General features: G+C 40.4%; 3 protein-coding genes across 9 annotated transcripts in view; 1 reads left to right on the top strand and 2 right to left on the bottom strand.

Moving 5' to 3' along the window:
- Nucleotides 1-10610, bottom strand: part of ntrk2b (neurotrophic tyrosine kinase, receptor, type 2b) — a 63374-nt gene extending 52764 nt beyond the window's left edge. For 3 of the 4 annotated variants that reach the window (XM_087252808.1, XM_087252806.1, XM_087252807.1), the window contains exons 1-6: nt 10073-10610; nt 7455-7529; nt 7302-7373; nt 7129-7197; nt 5132-5277; nt 4884-5035 (exon numbers count right to left, since the gene is read on the bottom strand). Coding sequence is in view for 1 of the 4 variants with exons in the window: in NM_001197161.3 (NP_001184090.3) it covers nt 4884-5035; nt 5132-5277; nt 7129-7197; nt 7302-7373; nt 7455-7529; nt 10073-10266 (708 nt within the window). In the remaining 3 variants the exon portion in view is untranslated. The remainder of the gene's footprint in view (nt 1-4883; nt 5036-5131; nt 5278-7128; nt 7198-7301; nt 7374-7454; nt 7530-10072) is intronic. The other variant, NM_001197161.3, reaches the window with a different exon arrangement.
- Nucleotides 1-22541, bottom strand: part of LOC147844409 (uncharacterized) — a 681160-nt gene that overhangs the window by 210518 nt on the left and 448101 nt on the right. The gene's annotated exons all lie outside the window — the stretch shown is intronic.
- hnrpkl (heterogeneous nuclear ribonucleoprotein K, like) overlaps nt 11879-22541 on the top strand; it is a 37147-nt gene continuing 26484 nt past the window's right edge. The window contains exons 1-5 of one of the 2 annotated variants that reach the window (NM_212991.4): nt 11879-11940; nt 13668-13778; nt 15469-15566; nt 15653-15709; nt 16557-16600. In NM_212991.4, coding sequence (NP_998156.3) covers nt 13718-13778; nt 15469-15566; nt 15653-15709; nt 16557-16600 — 260 coding nt within the window. In that variant the 5' untranslated portion in view covers nt 11879-11940; nt 13668-13717. The remainder of the gene's footprint in view (nt 11941-13667; nt 13779-15468; nt 15567-15652; nt 15710-16556; nt 16601-22541) is intronic. The other variant, XM_087251605.1, reaches the window with a different exon arrangement.

Genomic DNA, 22541 nt, shown 5'->3' with positions numbered 1-22541 from the left:
TTGCGAGTGTTCATTGGAACGATGATTTGTTAAACACCAAATGAATAGGCTATGTTTGTAATGACGGGACTTGCGACCTTAGTTGGCTAATGATGGCTTTCGAAAATGCACCCCTGGTCAAATTACTTGACGAGTTACTTGGTCATGTTAAATGACATTCATGATGCCTTGGTCTTGCTTTACTATGCAGTAACTCTAAGCATCTCACGCCCCATTCACACGGGGCTTCAGCGTCAACGCTTGACTGAAGGCGTGTCTGAAGTTGGGGCTGAAGCGATCGTCATAGAAGCGTCAGCCATTCAAATTCAGTCAAAAAAGACCACTGTCTAGCTGGTGTATTTGCATAAAGCAATCTGATTGGCTGACGCTTTCGTTGGCGCTTGAAAAGTTGAGCTAGTCCCGACTTCTGCAGCGAGCAACGCCTCTGAAGCGGCGCTGACGGATCCACAATGCAGTTCTGCAACGCCTGACGTCACCAATTCAAAGTGAATGGGAAGCGTTGATGCCGACGCCCAGTGTGAATGTGGCGTCAGCCAAACAAAGCACTAGCTAAAGCTAAATAATGTTCTTCTACACCTCAGTCTATTGAATTTGTCATACAAGCTGGGGTTTTCTTGATTTCATTAAAGTAAGTAGTAAAGTAAAAAAAAATTTCCATGGTAAAACATAGTGTTGAGATTATGAATATATTCCATTTTAAATATTAATGGAAACACAAAGCTTTTAAAGGCTAAGTCAAGCATCTGTGGTTTCAGTGCTGTGATCAATCATGATATCTGAAAGCCCATTACAGAATGCTACAGAGATTAAGTGTTTAAGTGTCATTAATGTGTAAAACTGGTATAGGAAGTAGAGAGGTTAAAACTAAGGCTGTATAGGCTTACAACAGTAAAATATGATCACTGTACATTAGTCTGTTTTCCACCTAGTTTATCATCAGGATCTAAGGTTACAGTTTTGTGGAAGATCGAGCTATGCATCAACAGAAAGGGGGACTTTATGCAAAAACTCTTTAGTTACTTTTAGAGTCTTTAACCTTATTTGAAACTGAACACTAATCACACTGCACATGTGCGTGCAGTTGTTATCATTGAAAAAACTAAGTTAAGAATTGTTACACCAAATTGAATCAAACTGCAAAATGACTGAATTTATATTTTGTCTATAAAATGTTTTGACACAAAAATTAGCTTTCTGTCAACAGTCAAACCTCACCCTCATATCATTTCAAGCCCAAAAGAAATGTGTTCAATTGTGAAACATGAAATGAAGATATTATTACTGAATCCTGAGAGATTTTAATCTCTGATTTGAAAGTCCAACCTACAAAACATCACAGTTCAAACTGTTTTATATGAACATTGTAATGAGTTGATCCCATATTATCAATTCATGTAATAATAAATAAAAATATAACTGCAAGCAGCAATTAACGGGGTTCAAGCGTTTTAGCAGCGTTAGGAGTCTGTAATTAGTTTACTCGACAATTAAATAAATGATTAGAGAATTAGAGTTTATAGAGTGAGCTAACAAAGATTACACTATCCAAAAAAGCAACTTCAGTTTTTATAAATTGACATTTTTAATGAACATTTTAAGCGATAGTTTTTATATCAAAGTATTGTCAAAGTATTCAGTATAAGCAGCCCTATGATATCATGTGTAGCTCAAGTCATGGCACCTTAGACAAAGACACCGCATGTCAAATTTCTATTTAATCAGATAAATGGTTACTCTGATACAGTGATTTTTCAATGTATAGCGCCACCATGTGGGCAATGTCATCAAATTTCATGCTATGACCTTAGATTGACCTCTTGCATATGAGTAACAACTTTGGTGAAGATATTTTAATCCATTTAAGAGTTATGGCCATTTTAGCTCTTCAAAATAAAAATTACAAAAGAGCAGTGAAAAAAGCTATTAGTGATCTCCTACTTTCATCTAGTGGCCACGGTGTAATTTATTTATTTGATTACAGCCAATTTGGTGTGCATAAATAAATCCCTTCTATGAATGAGCATGTTATTACTATATAAAGTTAAAATTTTGTATTTTATTTAAAATAAATAATTATCTACAGAGTAAAAAGTGTGACAAGCTTTGACTAAATTTGACCATAAATGTATTAAACGTGTTTATGTCAATTTGGGATTCAGAATGCATTCTTTGCTTCTGAGCAGATTATACTGCCATCTAGTGGCCACAGTTGTAATTTTTTAAAATATGTTTTAAAACAAGGTGTTTAATTATAGAACCAGTTTTTGCCCATTAGAATTATTATGAAGAGGTAAACTGGGACTAAAATAGATTTTTAATGCATAACAGTGTTTGCATCATGTCAAAATGTGATTCAGAATGATCCTAAATGCGATTTCTATTACTTTAAACTCTAAAAATGTAAAAAACGGTTTGCAAATGTTGTGAACAAATAATAAATGGTCTTGTGCAGACATCTAGTGGTTAAATATGGTAGGTGACAATTAAAAGTCTGTGTTATAGTGGTTAAAAATGTAGAATATTAAAAATGTGTTTTTGAGACCTTTAAAACATCCAAAATGAACAAAAAAGTGTAACATGTAAATAATTTGTGATAAGGTTGTACTAAACTTGTAAAAGTGTGTAAATAAAGCACATTTACTGCTTTTTTTACACAATTTTAGCAAGTTTTTAGGACCATTTCTACTATTATAGCGCACAAAATTTAGCATGCTTCTTCACATTAATATGGCACATGTGCGCACCAATTTCTGTGATGTTTTGAGTTTTCCTTATGGGTTTACAGGCATGTAGGTTCATGTGGACATGCGGCTTTTGTAAATGAGCCTGTTACAGCTAGCCAAAATGAAATGTTCAACTTTTTTTGATAATTATTGATCTACTCAGTCCAGAGACACTAACAACACTGGTTTCGTTGCAATTGAGCAAAAAAACAGGGACTATTTCGCAAAAGTAGGTTTTTCATATATTGATGATTTTTTAATGAACGATTTGAGTTGCAGCTGTGGTTTTAGTGTCAAACAGTTTAGAATAAGCAGACCTATCATATGATATGTATTTTGTGTGGCTGTGGAAAACTTTGTTTAATAACCAATCAATTACAACCTCTAAAAACACAAAATCGCCCCCTAGTGACTGATTTCTTTCAAAACTCTTACATACCTCTAGGACCATGAGTCTAACATGCCCACCAAGTTTCGTTTTGATCACTCATCGTTAACCTAGTTTAATGGCTGCTCAATTTTAATTAGCTAAAGGTGGCCATGTTTTTTGAGATAAGCCAGTGTCCTTATAGTATGTCGTGACAACTTGGTCAAAGACACTACATGCCAAATTTTAAGCTGATTGGATAAATGGTTGTAAGGTTAGGGTCATTTTATGGTTTTTAAACCTTATAGCGCCACCATGCACTGTGACCTCAAATTAACCTTACACATGTTTGTACCAAGTTTGGTGATGATATCTTATGATATCTTATGATATCTAAAATACGATGGGACCATTGTTTTTGTTTACATCCCTAAAAACTGTCTATATGGCCATATATAAGGTGGACATATATTAATTCATTTATTTTCTTTTCAGCTTAGTCTCTTTATTAATTAATTAAATATTTATTAATGCCATTTTAGCAGCAACCCAACACTGGGAAACACCCATACACTATTGCATTCACACACATACACTGCGGCCATTTTAAATTATTCAATTCACTTATAGAGCATGTAGACTTTTGGACTTGGACTTGGCTTATAATTCTGACTTCAACAGTATGTACATTAGGGTAATTCAATTGACTGAAAAAAATATATAAGTAAACAGCCATTTTTGCAGTATTTTGAAATATAGATTGTATATCTAATATATCATTTAAATTTCTAAAATACAAATACGAACTTCTATGTCATTAATATTTAATTTGCATAGATTTCCATATATCAGATTTCTACAAGGTTTTATTAACATACATTAATCTGTGCATATACACAAAAATATACAGTGATAAAATCAGGCATGAAAATAAATGTAAAAGTTAATTTTGCATTTTGCATTTTTCAGTTGTATGGACCCTTTTCACTGTTTTAATGCGTTTAACAGTCATCAGCATCTTACATTCTTAAGTTTTTAATATTTAGATAAAAAAAAAAACTATGAACATTTATATGCATTTATGAATGTATTATTTCATCTTTGTTTCGAATTACAAAAAACTAATTACCGCTTATGCGAGGTGTTTGTAATGCAGAATCTATGGGACTGAGAGTAAATTTGATGTTATTCTCTCCTCTGACTGTCACTATCAGTCTCACAATTTTTTTTACCTTTTTCTGAAAGTCTTGATATCACCATTGAGGAGTTTTTATTTTATTATTTGAGCAAAAGCATTTGTGTATTCTCCCGTATTCTCCCGTTCACTGTGCTCTAAGTTTTTCCAAATATGACGACTTCCGCTACTGCGAAACTTGGAAATTTGAAAAGGGTCTATTTACACTGTTTGATCGTTGCTCTTGTTGTAAGGTGTAGTAACTTACTGCTTTATAAAATACAGAGTACCATTCTCTTCAGAAGACTATTAAACCACTTAATTCATATGGATTACAGTTCAGCTTTTTTTAACATCTCTTCTTTGAAGTCTTGTTGAACTACATTCTCAATGGACAAACAGAAATGTTGCATATTTCGAGGATATACAAAAGACCTACAGATTTGAAACAATGTGAGGATGAGTAAATGGATCAATTTTACTTTTTGGGTAAACAACTGCTTAACAAGTCATTGCATTTGTGTACCGTCTATATACAATATAAACCACAGACAGTCTAACAGGACTACGATAGTGTGTGTTATACTAATTTCTACTTCAAAAGCAAACAGAGTGTTACCTCGTGGCTGGTTGAGAGAGGAGGGTGTTCGCTGGAATTTAAGGTCCAAGTGAGCTCTGGGGTCGGGGAACCTGATGCGTTACATATCACTGTAGCATCACTTCCTGCCATTTGACTAACGTCAGTGGGGAATACCTCGACACGTGGATGCTCTGAAAAAATAACACAATTTTCATGTTTGCAAAAACGACTTTTTAATACATTTTATAACAAATAGTTATTCATAACAGTATTTTCATTTTCAATACCACATAAAGGCAGAGTGAGTCTAGACAGGGTTTTTGCTTTTCCTCCTTCCTGTAGACACTGCAGAACGTCTCTTTCACTGTCATCCAACCAGAGTTTGATCCAGATGTTCTCACATGCACATTGCAAAGGGTTCCCAGAGAGCAACCTAATGCAAACCCAAACAGACTTCAGAAACAGAAAGATGCAAACAGCACAGTGTACATGATGACAAATAGACAGTAAAAAACGCTTTTTCTAAAGAAAGTTTGATGTTTGAGAATTAGAAAATAAAAAGGGCCCCTAACCTTTTCAATTATAACACTTTTTAAAAAAAAATTCTGAACTGTAACTTTAATACTTCCTATGGTGTGACATAGACGAATTTAAGACTACTTTTAATAATACAGTTAAGGTCAGGGGTATTAGCCCACCTTTGATTTTTTTTTCTTTTTTAAATATTTCCTAAATTATGTTTAAAAGAGCAAGGACATTTTCAAAGTATGTCTGAAAATATTTTTTTTCCTCTGGAAAAAGTCTTATTTCTTTTATTTTAGGCTAGAAAAAAAGGAGATTTTATTATTTTTTTTAAAAAGGCTAATTCAGAGGGATTAATAATTCTGACTTCAACTGTATACAAATAGCATGAAATCGATTTTCATCGAACTTCATTGTTGGATATCTTAACATAGTGCTATATATTTTAAATTAAATTATGAATAATATATTTTTTCTCCATGATTTCTCAGACTTGTTCATTTTCAATAAACATGGATGTCACACCAAAGGATGACAAAACGTTATTAAAAATTTTATAGTGGCTCTAAAAATGTTAAATGTTTGCAAAAATTCTGATGCAAAAATTTTACAGCTGATCATGGGGCTACACAGGGGGCTACAGTCACGTGATCTTGGTCTTGGTTTGTTTAAAGATTTCTGTGAAATTAAACAATTTAAAATCAAAATCAAGTTTTACAAATGGTTTTCAGTGAGAAAATATATTGTTTTTATGTTTTTGGTAATATGTGGATTAAAAAACGATTGCATTTTACAAGACTAGCCACTTAAAATCAGGCCTGAGGTATTTATTAACGACCTTAAGATATTATAATTTATTAATTTAAGAAAATTGTCATTTATTAAAATATGCTTGAGAGAGTCATACAATAGGACAGTTTAGAAATTTGGCTGAAAAGTAGGGCTGCACGATATTCGAAAAATCAAGCATTGCGATTTTTATTTTATTTTACGATATATATTGTGATGTTTATACAATATCGGCAGCTAACCTTACATCTTTATTTGGAAAGAATTTATCATGTTAGATAGATTGGGATGATTCTGTTGTGGGAGTGCATATAAAAAATCAAATAAACTATCTATAACATTTTTAGGTTCCCTTGACAATTTTTAAATTGATCTGTTCTATTTATAGTGCATTTCTGTATTTGCATGTGTTGTGAGTATTTTCATGCATAACGGTCTATAAATACAGTCAAGAAGTAGAAACAGTTGAAAAAGTGTTTTATCGTTTTCTGAGTCTAACTGTATTCAAGTCCATTAACTGAAAATAAAAATAATTAAATAAAAGGAATCATTGTTAAAGTCACAAACGGTACAATTTCTTAATGCTTTTAAGATCAATATACAATCACAGGCATCAAAAACCCATGCAAATGATGAAATATAATACAAACTCAACATCCTTCAATGTGACTCTTGCAAATAATCACATTGAAGGACATGCTAAGTTGAGTTTATATTATATTTCATCATTTGTTTTTGATGACTATTGCAAATAACCACATTGCGTCATCGATGCTGAAACGATATATTGTGCTGCCATACGCAAAAGTATTAAATAAAACAGCAGTTTTTAGTGGTCCATGGAAGGCAAAGACGTGTGTAACCATTCACTGTACTTTAAACACATTTTTGTCATGTGTGACAGTGCAATATCACGTTAACAACCCCCACATATAGTGTAATATATGTATTTTTAGTAAAAAAAAGATCTTACAAAGTTGATACGTTTGAATTCCGCATTGCCATCCAAGAGAGTGTTGATAAGTTATTGTCTCTGAGATTCCTACAGGAAAGGACAGAAACAAACATTTAAGAAAACTATTAAAAACACTGACCAAGTGACCTTACTTGGTTTAATTTTAATAAAGTATTAAAAACCAGACTCACAGATATTGAAGCTTGGAATTGTTGAAAAAGGCCATGGTAGATACATATGTCAGGTGGGTATTGGTCACTGTTCTGTGTAAGACAGTATTTGCTTGCATAAGTCATGTTAATGGCATTAGCATGTAAATAAGTGGGGAGAATTTAGATCCTTACAAATTCCTGAGATTCGAGTAGAACTTCATGTGGTCCTCGTTGATTGTAAATAGCCTTTTTTGATTTGATATATATCTGTGGAAAAGAAATAAATAAGTCAACCCCTACATACAGTACGTGTACAAAACCGTACAATCACGTGTTTGATGATTTGACTAATTGTTTTTTTTTTTTGGTTTTTTTTGTCATTTAATGGAACATTCTGTAATCATGTTCAGAAAACATGGCACTATGGGGATATATGGGAATATGGACCAACAGTTTATAGTCTGTGAGCTTTTTGTGAACTCTTTACTGTGATTTAATTTAGTAACATTAGCCTTATTTTTATAGCATTTGTTAATCTTTGTTAACATTAGTAAACATGAAATTGTTAGTTTGTGTGCAACTAATGTAAGAAAATACTAATTAATTTTAGTAAACTTTAGCTTAAATGAATACTGTTTAAGCTATGTTTTCATTGTTGGGTCATGTTAAATAATAATAAAACAATGGTAATGAAAAGTGGGTATTTTATTTGTGAACATTAGTGAACAACATTAGTTAACTATAAGAAACAAATAGTACTAAATCAATTATGAACCCAAGTTAATGCTAATTTCAATATTTAAAAAAGCATTAATAAAACCAAACATTGTTTAAGTTAGTGTAAAGTAATAGATTCAAGCTAACTTAAACTTACAATGAACAGCTGCATGTTTATAGAACTGATAAATAATCATTAATACTTTTACAAAATGTTTATTAAATGTGTATCATTTATTGTTGGTTATGATCAGTTAACATGTTAACCAATATAAACAAGTGAAACATTATTTAAAAGAATTACAGAAATGTTTCACCAGATATTGTAATGTTTTTGGAAGAAGGCTGCAGTAAAATTAAAATATTCTTACAACTTAAAATTATAGTTTTTATTGTAATCCTAACCATTCCTACAGAAACAATTCAAATAATTGGTTGCTCTGGAAACATTTCTTATGACCATCATTGTTGAAAACAGTTTGCTTATTTTTGCAAGGAAATTGATACATTTGTTTTTGACAGAATAGCAATAAAAAGTTCAGTAATTGTAATAGAAAAAAATAAATGTTAAGTCTTTATTGCCACTCGGAACAATTAAAAGAGGGGTTTTGCAGTAATGTCATAAGAGGCCATTTCAACCTTTAATTAAACAGTCATTTAATTAATCGTTTATTTTATTTACTGAACATTTTCCTCAAAGAACATATTGTGGAAGGAAAAAATATCAATGAAACCTCTAAAGCAATGCTGAACCTTTATGAGTAACAGCATCCTTTTTTAATATAAGCTTTTTCTTCCATAATAATATTAATGATCCTCGATGTTGATGGTATTTTGGGATTTTTTATTAACATGGTAGCTACATTTGAGGATTAAATTGTTGAATTAAACCAGAATACAAACTCAATCAAGTTAATATAATAGTAGAATCGGCCTAGCATGGTATTAAAATATGTATAGAGAAATAAATATTGAAATACGTGCAATAAAATATTTGAATAATAGTGATTTCAGTGAGCTCTAACAGACGAAATAGAGCAAAATTTTAAATATCACTCAATATGATTAAGGACTAGTCTTCAGAGAGAAGCAGACGCACGTAATTTGACATTCCTTTATCAACCCGTCACCATATGAACACGTTAATGAAGGTTAGCGTGAAAAAGCCATGATTTCACTACAGCGCGCACATGCCTGGAGTGAGTCCGGTGAGCCGTTGTCGTGGAAACGGAGTGACATATTTGCGTAGGCGCCGATGCCTATTGCTCTGCGGACACGTTAGGCTAACCTACTCCCTGACTAGCATACTCATGCAATAATACACGAGTAAAACTTAATTCCATAATGAAATAACAGCTGTTTATTAGCGCATCCTTTACGGCAGGCCTAAAAGCACCCCCCACCCCCCTCAAGCCCCAAACCATTTGACGGTCTCTCAAGTCGGCTAGTCTGTCAGTGCTGCTGCCTAATGCAGACACTGAAGCAGATCAGATCAGCACTGATAAAGCTCCATTAAGCGGACGCTAAATCTACACCGATCTGCATCTAATTTCGTTATGCGGTCAGTTTATAAATTTTAGTGTAAGTCGATAGGGTCTATTTTTCCGCTCCCCCTGTTCTGGTACAGAAAGTCAGCCGAGGTGAGTCAGCAGCAGCCGCAATAAATTATTCTTCAAATGACCATCATTATAAAAAGACCCTTTGGATATGCAATCAAGTCAACTTCTTGCTTATTTACCGTCGCCCCCACCCCTTACAACCGCTATCATCCTCTTTCGCGCACAGACACGACACATGATGTCTGTTGCTTGTCATGCTGGTCTTGTTTGATATGAGGAGCTTATATGCAATTGTACGGCCAAAAAATGACTACAAACTCCAGAAATATCCACATCGGTGGCTTGTTGTGGATGTCATAGAATAGCAGTGCACTAACTTATTTTGGCCCTCGACGGATTGAGGAATCTACCCACACACTCCTCGCGCGCACACGCTCACAAACACACACACACACACGCGCGCATGTTTTTTCACGCATCCGTGAAGCTGGAGCAGGTCTCCCGGTGTATTTCTCACTAAAGCGCTCCACTTACATATCCGTGATGTTCTCCATGTCAGACTCCGGCATCAAGACAGGGAAATCCTCGATCCCTGGTTCTTGATCGATACACGAGATCCTTGAGGCATTGCAAAAGCACGACACAGGACAAGCCGAGCTGATCCTCAGCAGCCCGAATAAAAACCCACACAACCCCCAGCAAGCCATTCCACGAACCCCTGCGGTCATAGCAGGTCTAGCGCGGTGCGTTCGGCGTTGTGTAGTGTCTTGTAGTATTTTCAGCAATTCCGAGATGAGACGCCGCTGCTGTGGGATGCGCAAAGACGTTGTGCGCGACGCCAGACTGTCATGGAGTGGCCTTATCTGGTCTCCGCGAAAAGGTGATACCGCGACGGGGAAATGTCCGCGTGGTGATACGGTGCGCTGTCCAGGATTTGCTTGTTCCAGACGCGGTGGCAAACCGTGTGGCCGCAGGCTGTGTGTGTCTACGGGCTGCGGTGGTGACGCTGACGTCTCACATCCAGCGCTGGGGAAGAAAACAAGCGAGACAGTGTGCGTGTGCGCGCGCGTGTGAAGAGGCAGCAGCGCGTACCTGCAAGCGCCTATTGATTACCGACCGCATCTCCCTCAGCCATCGCTGTAATTACATGTGGAGGGGAACGTTAAAGATGCTCTCAGCAATGCCAAATCGGCGACAATCGATCACCTGTGTTGTCATGGGGCCGATTTTTTTTTTATTGTTGTTGGAGATTTGTGTTTATGACAGAGATGGAGGGGTTTGGAATTGTCTGGAGAAGGCAGTTTTTTTTATTCAATTTACTTAATATTTCATTACCTATTATTATGTTTATTACAATCTCAGCTGGCTGTGTTGCATTTCCATCTTGCTCTTTTCAACAACACCACAACTTCATGAATAGCCATTACTGGAGTGTGACGTGCTATTTGACGCACAAGATGGGCTGCATCTAAAAAAAAACTAATTCTAAACAAAATGCAAGGATTTTTTTCAGTCTAGCATTCCAGTCACAGTGTAATGGAGACGAAATGACATGAACAATATGTAGATAAAATTGATCAAACTACGCTTTTAAATTTAACAATTGACTGCAATGCTGGTATTCCTGGTAAGTCCCTAGCCTATTTAGAGCAAAGAGTTCCATCTATATAAAGCTTTTATGTTTATTTCAAATGCTTACACAGAGGGGCATTAATTTATGGAATTACTACAACACAAGCCAAAATGAGCCGAACTGTTATATTTCAACCAGGAGAGGGCGACATATGCATTCGATTATGCAACATATTTCACAGATTTAACTACTTGATGTTGCCTCTTAACACAAAAGATGAAGTTCCCATCAGATTTTAATCGCAAAAGATGCAGTAGTATTAAATAACGATAATTAAAACGATGTTGTTGTCTAACAACGTAACGTTAATGCAGATTGACAGTTTTTTTTTACATAAACGTTACATTAGACCTAACGCAACCAACCCTGTCAGATGTAAAAGACCGACGTGAGAAGTCCTGTATCAGTTGTTAATCGTTAACTTCAAATAGTGATAAAACCGTCTCTTAATTTATTGCAGATGACTATGCGGTGACAAGCTGTTAACTCAGGATAACGAGACAAGAGCGCTTCTCAGTTGCTATGACGATAACCTATAATGTAAGCGAACGCTTTAGGGGCGGGCTAACATTGAATAACTGACAGTCCCTTAGCCCAATTAGATTCTTAGAATTTATATCGACAATCTTTTAAACCAATAGAGCTGCGCGTTTGCGGTAGGAGTAGCCAATCGCGTAGGTAAGAAATGCACCGAACCCTACAATGAAATCAAGACAGAAGGCGTAGAATTTTCGGGTGAAAATTGGTGTGACGGAAGGGCTGCCTGCAGGTTAGTAATATATTTTGATTCTTGTTACTACAAAGACACTTTCGTTTGCAATATTAAAGTTATATCATGTAGTATTAAATCACAGAAATGTCGATCGTTAGTTACACCAGATTAAATGCGTTACCGTGGTGTAAATTAGCCAGCTAGTACTTAGCTAGTGCTAAGCACTTCTCAAAATGGAGAGTTTCCTGCTGATCAGACGCAACAGTCAATGACAACCACTTTCCCTACTGTCTTGCCAAAGTACAGTGCTGTATACGAAAACAATCGGTTTACAAATAAATAAATAAAAGTTATTTGAACCAACCGAATTCTGTGGTGTGATTTTACTCGCAATAAGAATGAAGTTGGCAAAACAAGCCATTTTGTGCACACATATCGCAACCGCAAAAAAAAAAAAACGTTTAGGTATATTGTACAAAAGATTGTTCAGTTATAGTGCACAATCTTTGCATGTGTTCCTCTTGTAAAGTTCCGTAAATATAGCAATTTTGTTCATAAGTGAACGCTAATGCCGTAATGGTTACGTTAACTGTAACTGTATGGCTAGCAGGCTAAATGCTACTTGCGCACCATTTTGTAGCATTGGGCCTTGACACAGCCCTAAATCAGTCCTTATACTATAAACCCGTGTAAGTGTTACTTAACGAGACGTCGTTTTTAGTAATTAAAATAAGCATATTCGAGGTTTAATGTTAAAAAGGGACTTGATGACCAAACGACGCGTTTAATATTAAATTCATATTGTTGTTGCGTTTTTTAGTATTTAGTATTTTCTTTATAAATAATCGCACGCGTAGCATTTCAATATTGTATTTTATTCAGACAAGAACGCTCATGTTCGCGAAAAATTACTAAGATATTTTATCAAATATTTTCGACATAACGTTTCACTGTGAAAAGTACTATGAAACTACCGCCGGAAAATAGTCGAACTCTGCATCATAGCATTGTCATCATTGCATCGTGGTATTGGCACAGTCTTGCTGAGAAATGACATGCTTCGGAACTGAACAGGATAAAAATGTAGATCCATGAGATTTAGTTTAAAACCGGAAATAACTCGGTTGTAAAAAGTTGTTTCTGTGGTTTCAATTGTATGACCATCATGTCTTGAGAAATAATATTAATAGTTATAATTATTCATGAAATAACTATGTAATCATTTATAGCTAGAGTGACAAAATATCCGTGGTTGGCAAAGGAGAAAAAAACATCTTATATTGCTTGTTGTTGCTGTCAAAAGCACAAATTCTCACTTGTTAATATTAGTATTTTAGTATTTAATGCTAGAAGGCTACACATTATTTAATTGTAATATGAAATATGATATATGATGTTTTTGTTTTTCATTGATATCTCAAATGATTATATTGACTTTTTAATTACTTTTTAACATATAATATTAATTTATTTTCATATTACACAGTCCTGATAACAGTGTTTCACTGCTACCTGATTAAACCAGTTGTAAATTATCTGGTCATTAGAGGTTTTGAGAAATATATAAGGCCTTGTTTGATGTAAGCTTAGAGTCATTTAAAAAAGCAGCAGACTTTTGGATTTTGGGCAACAGGAAACTATTATTAAATTAGTCCTTTTACATTATTTGAATCAATAACATAATGTCATTTACTTTAAGACCCAGAAAAATGTAGCCTAATTATTATTTTAAGGATGTTTTTGAAAATTTAATCTGTTTTAACTCCTGAGAGTTTGTCTCTTAGAGTTACTCGTCGAGGACAGCCTATTCCAGTTTCACGGCTGGCTGAAGACAATGGAGACAGAAATTGAGCAGCAGGACGAAGATACCACTTTCAGTAACACTGACACTAACGGTAATGCATCAGAATAGAGTGCAATAGTGCCCATGCATAATTTTCTGTAGTCTTTGTTTTAGATGTATTTATCATGTAATCATTTTATTAAAAGTCTCTATTAAAGAATCATGAGTCACACCGATCAATTTTTGGCATTAGGAGTGGGCAGCAAAATTGACAAGGTTTGCTTTTCATAACTTTGGTGAAATTTTCTTTTAAAAATTTTTTTCTAACACATTAAAAATGTTTCTAATTGATTGACACAGATATTTTGAGAAATCAATGAAAACAATGCTTGCCTGAAACTTTAAAATGGAGACCATCATTTGTACAAACCAACTATAAATGTGTGGGACTACCACTGTATTACCTCCTTACACTTCATCTCACCTGGGCAGACCATAAATACTCAAGTGTTACACTGAGGGGAGTGTTTGCACCAATAGATTAGTATTGCAATCGTTGCCATTGATTGGCTTGCTCTTGCTCTCACCTTTTGTGCACTCTTGCTTGTTCAACCATGAGAAGTGGGAATAGGGAAGTATGATTTTTGGATAAAAAAATACGCTGTCATGCGTGCAAATAGATTTTTAGCATTTGGCCTAGTGGCTTATGCTTAATGTCTTCTGTAGCAAATCCACTGATGAAGTGGATTTGCTGTTAAAAGACATGTTAAAAGTTTAAGGCAATTTGTCCCTGGAACATCAGCACCAAGAAAGCATAACCCAAGCTGTATCAAACAAGAAGTCTGTGCAGCATGTGTTTCTGTTATTTCTCACTATGTGTATTTGTTTATTGTTTATTTGTTTTAATTACACTTATATAAATAATTAATTTAACATAATTTATTTGTAATTTCATTAAATAGTTTTTTTTGTATTTATTGTTTTGAAATAAATATTTATTATTTTATTTGTATTCGTTTTTATAAATTTTTATTTGTTTTATTTTTTTAAATATGCATTTACTATTTAATATATATATATATATATATATATATATATATATATATATATATATATATATATATATATATATATATATATATAGAGAGAGAGAGAGAGAGAGAGAGAGAGAGAGAGAGAGAGAGAGAGAGAGAGAGAGAGAGAGAGAGAGAGAGAGAGAGACAGAGACACATCTTAATTAACCTTTAAAGTATATTATTTAAATTTTATTTATGCTGTCTTCATCCTTGCTGCTGTTTTTTTGCCATTTCAGTTTTGTAAAAATAATCAGCTTATGCTGTAGTTAAAAGGTAACATAATTAATAAGGTGAGTCCAAGAGTTTTGTTTATTTAATTGTAAATTTCTGTTTATTTACAATTTTTAAAAAATTCTATAATATGTAAACAAAATTTATTTCTACTACTTTTATTTTTATAATGTAGAGTTCTATAGGAGGCACTTTCGCAGGCTTAATCATGTTTCCGACTTTTGAACGGACATTTGTAGTGGGATTCTTGGCCATCTTTTAAATTTAGTTGAAATTGATTTTGGACTTGTTTTGTATCAACCAACATTAAGAAATGTGTCATATTTAAAGAAACATTTATAGAGATTTCTATGTGTTCTCAAATTTTGTGAGAAAATCAGCTGCTGTTTTCTGGTTGTTTTGAATTTCTTGGTTGCACTTTCTCAGAATGATCAGTTTAAAGAGCACCATCTTAATTGTTGTTAAGGCTCATGTGCCAAATTTGCACTCCCTCAGGCAAGCGCCCTGCTGAGGACATGGATGAGGAACAGGCATTCAAACGCTCCCGCAATACAGATGAAATGGTAGAACTCAGGGTGCTTCTCCAGAGCAAAGTAAGTGTGATGTAAATGTTCACGTTTCTTCTCCATATCTTTAATAATAAAAATAACTGTTTTAACAATGGCTGCTTTATTTTCAGAATGCAGGGGCTGTGATTGGAAAGGGAGGCAAGAACATTAAAGCTTTACGCACAGATGTGAGTATAAGAACACACTGCATCCATACCATGAACTTTTGTGCAGTGTTTTCTAATGAAGCAAGATTACTGACAGCAAATTCAAATCCTTTGACCAACAGTTTTCATGAACTTTATCAGCAAAAAAACACAAATCAAGTCAGATTTGATATCCCACAAATCAAAACTCATGATGCCAATCCGTCCATTACAATCCCATTGAAATCCAGGAAATATTTTTATGCATTTGATCTTGAGGGCAGATCTTCCATTTTTGTAGCTATAGGTTGGCTCATTTGGACAGACAAGCTCTCTGAAATGAGATCATTTAATGAGTCTTTGACTTTACCTATTAAAGGGGAACTACTTCTCGACTTTGTTCTTGAAGGCATTCTCTTTCACTCTCCCCGACTTCGAAAACCCAATTACAGATGTCTTGACTCTTGAGCTGACCCATAGTCCTGTGTGAAACACTGTTGCCCAGTGGTTCTACTTTAAAACTGTATTTAGATCTGTCCAGCCCTGTTTCTTGTGCATTCATTGCCAAGTCTCTTCAAAAAAGAAAAAGAAAATTGGACAGTAGATTAATGAGTAAAGCCTTGTATTCAATTAAAATGTATTCCTTCTCCCCCTCTTCCCTCTCCTTTACTTTTTTTGTTTGTTTTTGGCCACCTTCCTCCGTTGCCCATGTACTGGATCGACTTGCCCCTCCTGCGTTGCCCATCTTGATGTTGGCCCAACCTCCGCCCCTGAACGCCCGCCCACCTGACACCCCGGTTGGCCCCGCCCATAAACGTGCCCCTCCTTAAACGGGCACCTTACTTGACATCATGCCCTTGCCCAATGCCAACCTCCACGACCAATGCAGTACAATGCCAGTGTATCAGTCCCAGACAGCAGTGGCCCAGAGCGGTATGTCCCACCAGTTATTGCCTCACTGCCTGATTAGAAAGAGAACACATGTCTTTTATAACCTGCCTTCTGTTTCATTTTAACATTTTCACACATATAGTCCCCCTCCCCTTTTAAGAAACGTGTATTGTTCCATTTGAGTTAATTTGGTCTTAATTTGTTTGTTTTTTCTATATATTTGTATATATGTATTCTCTCCTTTCCCAACAGCCCATTAAGTCTTTGAATATAATTTGCGAACTTCCTTTGTCGCACAGATGTGTATATAATGAATCACTTCTCCTCGCTCAGATGGAGAGGGAGAACACACTCCTATTATTCTCTGCTGATTGAAGTGCGTGAATTAGGGCTGGGTGGTATGACAATGTTTTTTTTTTTTTTTTTTTTTAATGATGATCATTTAACAACAAACTTTTACTCTTTTTTTTTTTTTTTTTTTAATAAAATACATTTTATTTTATCTTCATAATTTTAGTATTTTATTTTTGAAAAATGTAGTTCCCCTTCGGGGGGAACTTCAGCACTATAAGTGGATTTGATTTGTAAAATCCACGCATTGGGAGGTTCGGTTCAGAAGCTACTCGTCTGAAAGAGTATTGAACGGGCCAATTAAGAATGAATTGGCAGCGCAAGCCTGCGCAGGTGAGCGGCATAAGCAATCAACTGAGTATATAAGCTCACCTGGCGCCAGCAGACGCTATCCTTTTCGCTTCAGAGACTTTCTGATCGAGTCGATGAGGGTTCCTCCTGCTGTGACCAGCGATTCTGAGCGAACGAGAGCATTCTCCCGGTCCAGAGTGTGTACACGCAGTGGCAGACGGTCGAGCTGGGTTTCTCCCTTGCCTGGCGTTCTTTGGGTCCGGTCCTCCAGAGCGGTGCGTATAAAGTTGCAAACTTCACAGAAAGAGCAACACAGTCGTGCAGCACGTCCTTATCAGGACGGCGCTCCGACTGTGCGTTTCTGGATGCGGTGGTTTCCTGTCCTCGGATGATGGGCGCGGGCACTGCGTTACATGTCTGGGGGTCCAGCATGTTAATGCGCTGCTCGCGGGCAGTTCATGTCGTCATTGCGATGCCATGACTGTTGCGCAAGATCGCGGTTAGCCTTTGCAAAAGGGTGAACCACCCCAGTTGTCCCCTGCTCTGCAGCGGGCACTCGGGCAGATCTGAGGGTTTCAGCGAGAGATAATCCGTCGCCCACGGGCCCGCGGACCTCCCGCTCCTCTAAGCGCTCCATCCAAGCTTCGGGCGGGGGAAGCGATCCGTCTAACAGATGGTAGCCCTTACGCCCGATGACACCGGAGACCAGATGTCCACCGCGGCATCGGAGGGTGGGCTTTCATTGTCCGATGATGATCCAGACCCGCTCGCCCCCTTCGGGCTGGTGAGCGCTGTCACTACGGATCCTGAAACGGACATGTTAGCCGTGCTTTCCCGGGCTGCTTCGGCCGTGGGTTGGAGATGGTTTATCCCCCAGCTCCGCGGCCGGACCGACTAGAGGGGCGTTCCCTTCTTCCCGGAGGTGCACAGTAGGCTCACGCGGTCTTGTAAAGCACTTTTTTCTGCTCGTGCTGCGTGTTCCTCCACCCTAACCACTCTTGACGGTGAAACAGCCAGGGGGTATGTGGCGATTCCTCAGGTTGAGTGCGCGATGGCGGTAAATCCGCGCGGCGCCTCTTCCTGGCGGGATCCGCCTCGTCTCCCATCCAAAGCCTGTAAGTTATCTACCTCCCTCGGAGCTAGAGCTTACATAGCTGCGGGCCAGGCTGCTTCCGCCTTGCATGCGATAGCCACCTACTAGCGCTACCAAGCGCAGGCGCTGGCCGAGCTGCACGAGGGTGGGTCCAACCCAGGCTTACGAGCTTCGCACCGCCGCCGACTTAGCTCTTCGGACTACTGAGTCCGCTGCGTGTGCGTTGGGGAGGACGATGTCCACATTAGTGGTCCAGGAGCGCCACCCCTGGCTGATATGCGCAAAGTCGACAAAGTCCGCTTTCTTGACTTCCCCATATCCCCAGCCAGGTTCGGCGACACTGTCTGTGAATTCACCCAGGAATTCAAGGCGGTGAGAGAGCAGTTGGTGGGTGATGTCTTATCGGCGGTCCGTAGCCCGCTCCGCCCGCCGTGCCATTCATACCTGCTCCTCGCCGAAGGCGCCCGCCTACGAGAGCTGCTCCGCCCCCGCACACGCCTCAGGCGAAGCGAGCGCGTCGGGCACCTCGGAAGCAGGCAGCCCCCCTGCCCAGAACGCCGCTAAGTCCGGCAACGGACCGCGAAGCGTCCCTGGGACAGGCCATCTGGAGAAGAGGGAACTTGCTCTTTCCCCGCTGGAGGGCGGGGCCCCATTTCCAACGGCACTTTTTACTGCCATGAAAACATTATGAAAGGGCACTTTTCACTTCCCCAGATGTGACAGCCCGAAATCTGCCAGTCTGGGACGCTATGCTTTCTAGCTTGCAGATTCGGTGCGTTTCGCCAGTGGCTCACGAGCGCTGGGAGGACGGTCTCCTTTCTCCCACCCCTCGAGCCTCCCCTCCGGAGCTCGGGTTTGGAGTGAGAGCAAATATCTCACCTCCAGCTTTTCCGTGGGACCCGCGAGCTTCCTGGATCAGCACACCCACTCCGCGCTGCCCCACTGCTGGTACGTCAGCGATTGTAGCGATGAGTCCATTAGCGAGAGCTCTGCCTGCCTGGTTAGCGCGGGCCAGCTCTTCGCGGTGGCTCATACGCACAATCAGACTCGGCTATGCGATTCAGTTCGCGAAACGGCCCCCCAAGTCACGGGTGTGTATTCACCAGGGTCAGCCCCCTGTCCGCCCCTGTCTTGCGAGAGGAGATTGCTGTCCTCCTGGCGAAGGATGCAATCGAGCCGCTCCCTCCAGCCGAGATGGAGAGTGGGTTTTACAGCCCACGCTTCATCGTGCCCAAAAGAGCGGTGGGTCACGGCCAATCCTAGATCTGCGCGTTTTGAACCGCTGCCTGCACAAGCTGCCGTTCAGAATGCTCACGCAGAAGCGCATCCTCCGGTGCGTTCGTCCTCTGGGTTGGTCTGCAGCATTAGACCTGATGGACGCGTATTTCCATGTCTCCACTCTTCCTCGCCACCGACAGTTTCTGCGGTTTGCGTTTGAAGGTCGAGCTTGGCAATACAAAGCCCTCCCCTTCGGGCTCTCTCTGTCTCCGCGGGTCCTCACCAAGCCCGCGGAGGGTGCCTCAGCGCCCCTTCGGCTCGCGGGCATCTGCATACTCAATTTCTTTACGACTGGCTGATTTTTGCCCTCTCTCAGAGCAGTTGATTATGCACAGAGACAAAGTGCTCTGGCACTTCCACCTGTGGGGGTTTCAGGTCAACCGAGAAAAGAGCAAACTCGCCCCCGTGCAGAGGATCTCTTCTCTCGGGCTGGAGCTGGACTCGGTCACCATGGCAGCGCGCCTCTCCGGAGAGCGCGCTCAGCTGATGCTGTACTGTCTGAGAGAGCTCGACAGTAAAATAGTGGTCCCACTGAAACTATTTCAGAGGCTCCTGGGGCATATGGCATCCGCAGCCGCTTCATGCCGCTCGGATTATTCTATATGAGACCACTTCAGCACTGGCTTCACGATCGAGTCCCCAGACGCGCATGGCACGCGCGCGCACACCGAGTCTCTGTTACTGCGCTGTGTCGCCGCGCCCTCAGCCCTTGGAGCGACCCCTCGTTCCTACAGACCTGGGTGTCTCTAGAACAGGCGTCCAGTCTTGTTGTCGTTTCAGCAGACACTTCCAACACGGGCTGGGGGGCTGTGCGTTGCGGGCATGCGGCTGCGGACCTGTGGAAAGGTACCCAGTTGCATTGGCATATCGCCTGGAGCTGTTGGCAGTGTTCCTCGCTCTCCACCGTTTTTTTCCGGTGCTGGAGCGGCAACACGTGCTGGTCAGGACGGACAGTACGGCGGCGGTGGCGTATATCAGCCGTATAGGGGGTATGCGCTCTCGCCGCATGTCTCAGCTCGCCCGCCGTCTGCTCCTCTGGAGTCATCCGCGGCTGAAATCGCTGCACACCATTCATATTAAGGCAAGCTCAACCGTGCAGCCGATGCGCTCTCACGGCAGCCTTGCGTCCTGGAGAATGGAGACTCCACCCCGAGTCTGTTCAGCTGATATGGGCGCGATTCGGGGAAGCCCAGATCGATCTGTTGCTTCCCCCGAGATCGCTCATTGCTAGTTGTTCTTTCCCTGACCGAGTGCTCTCGGCACGGATGCACTGGCTTACAGCTGGCCTCGGTGCACGCGCAAATACGCGTTTCCCCCAGTGAGCCTGCTCGCGCAGTTACTGTGCAAGGTCAGGAAGAGGACGAGGAACAGGTTGCTGGTTGCGCCCCTCTGGCTCAACCGGACCTGGATGTCAGAGCTCTCCCTCGCGATAGCCCTCCCCTGGCAGTCCCTTCGAGAGAGCACCTACTCTCTCAGGGACAGGGCACCACCTGGCACCCTCGCCGATCTTTGAAGAGATTTTAGACGCGAGGAAGACTTAGGTAACCTCAGATTGCGGTGGCTAATACCGTCACTCGGGCTAGAGCCCCCTCCCCGAGCGCGCCTATGCCCTGACGTGGAGTCTATTCACTGAATGGTGTGTCTCTCGCTGAGAAGACCCCCGTAATTTGCCAGATCAGCGTTGTGCTTTCTTTACGCCGAGAGAAGCTGGAGAGCAGGCTGTCGCCCTCCACACTCAAAGTTACGTGGCTGCCATCTCCGCTCTCATAACGCGGTGGCTGGCAGCACCGTGGGAACGCATAACCTCATCATCCGGTTCCTCAGGGGCGCTAAGCGAATTAATCCTTCCCGCCCCCTCTCATGCCCTCTTAGGATCTCGCCCTCGCTACACAAGCCGCGTCAGATCCCTTCGATCCTCGACTCAGTATCTTTCTGTCCCTGAAGACAGCTCTGCTGGTCGCGTTGATATCGATTAGAGGGTCGGGGACCCGGAGGCATTTTTCGGTCAGTGACTCGTGCCTGTAATTGGGCTGGCTTCTCTCACGTCCTGAGACCCCGCCCGCGATATGTGCCCAAGGTTCCTACCACTCCGTTTTAATACGAGGTAGTGAGCCTGCAAGCGCTGCCCTCGGAGGAGGCAGACCCAGCCCTTCTTTATTGTCCAGTTCGCGTTTTGCGTATTATCCGGACCGCACTCAGAGTTTAGATCATCTGAGCAGCTCTTCGTCTGTTATAACGGTCGGCAGCAGGGAAGTGCCGTACCGAAATAAGTTCCCACTAGATTGTGGATGCCTTTCTTTCACTATCAGAGCCGAGATAAGCCGCGTCCCCCGAGAGCGCGTGCGCACTCCACTCGGAGTTTCGCATCCTCTCGAGCGCGCGCACGCGGCGCCCCTCTAACAGACTTCTGTAGAGCTGCGGGCTGGGTGACACCCAACACATTTGCAAGGTTTTACAATCTGCGAGTGGAGCCGGTTTCCTCAAGGGTATTAGGTAACCCTTGGTGATTGAGGAAACAATTCGGTAGGGTGTTGAAACACGCTTGCTGCGCCATTTTCCCTAACACGGAGATACGTGCGCCTTTTTATCTGTCAGTAAAGTTCCCCGTCAGGTGAGCCCTGCAGATTCCTCCGTGGCCCCCAGCACTGACTCAGCGGAGGAGTCACTTGCTGGCCCACTACGTTGTAGGTCTGCCCGCTGGTCAGCCCGCGTTTTGGGTAAAGGTGCCTGCTATGCGTGGTCCCCACTAGGCGATCCCATATGCTTATTCAGCCACGGTTAAGTCCCCCCCCCTGGGCGGACCCGTGTCTTCCCTCCCCGCTAACCACTCTTTTGCTATGCGTACTCCCCCTTTTTAGGGCTAGTCCATATGTAAATTCTGCCATCTATCCCCCCTTGGGTAACGGATGGCCTCCGCAGCGTCCTCCCTATCGGGATTGCACGCTTCCCAACGTACTGTCGTATTTTCCT

Source organism: Danio rerio, chromosome 5 (assembly GCF_052040795.2).
Source record: "Danio rerio strain M-AB ecotype USA chromosome 5, GRCz13ab, whole genome shotgun sequence".
NCBI lineage: Eukaryota > Metazoa > Chordata > Actinopteri > Cypriniformes > Danionidae > Danio > Danio rerio.
The sequence above is the reverse complement of the archived record's forward strand: the minus strand, read 5'-3'. Positions and strand labels throughout refer to the sequence as shown.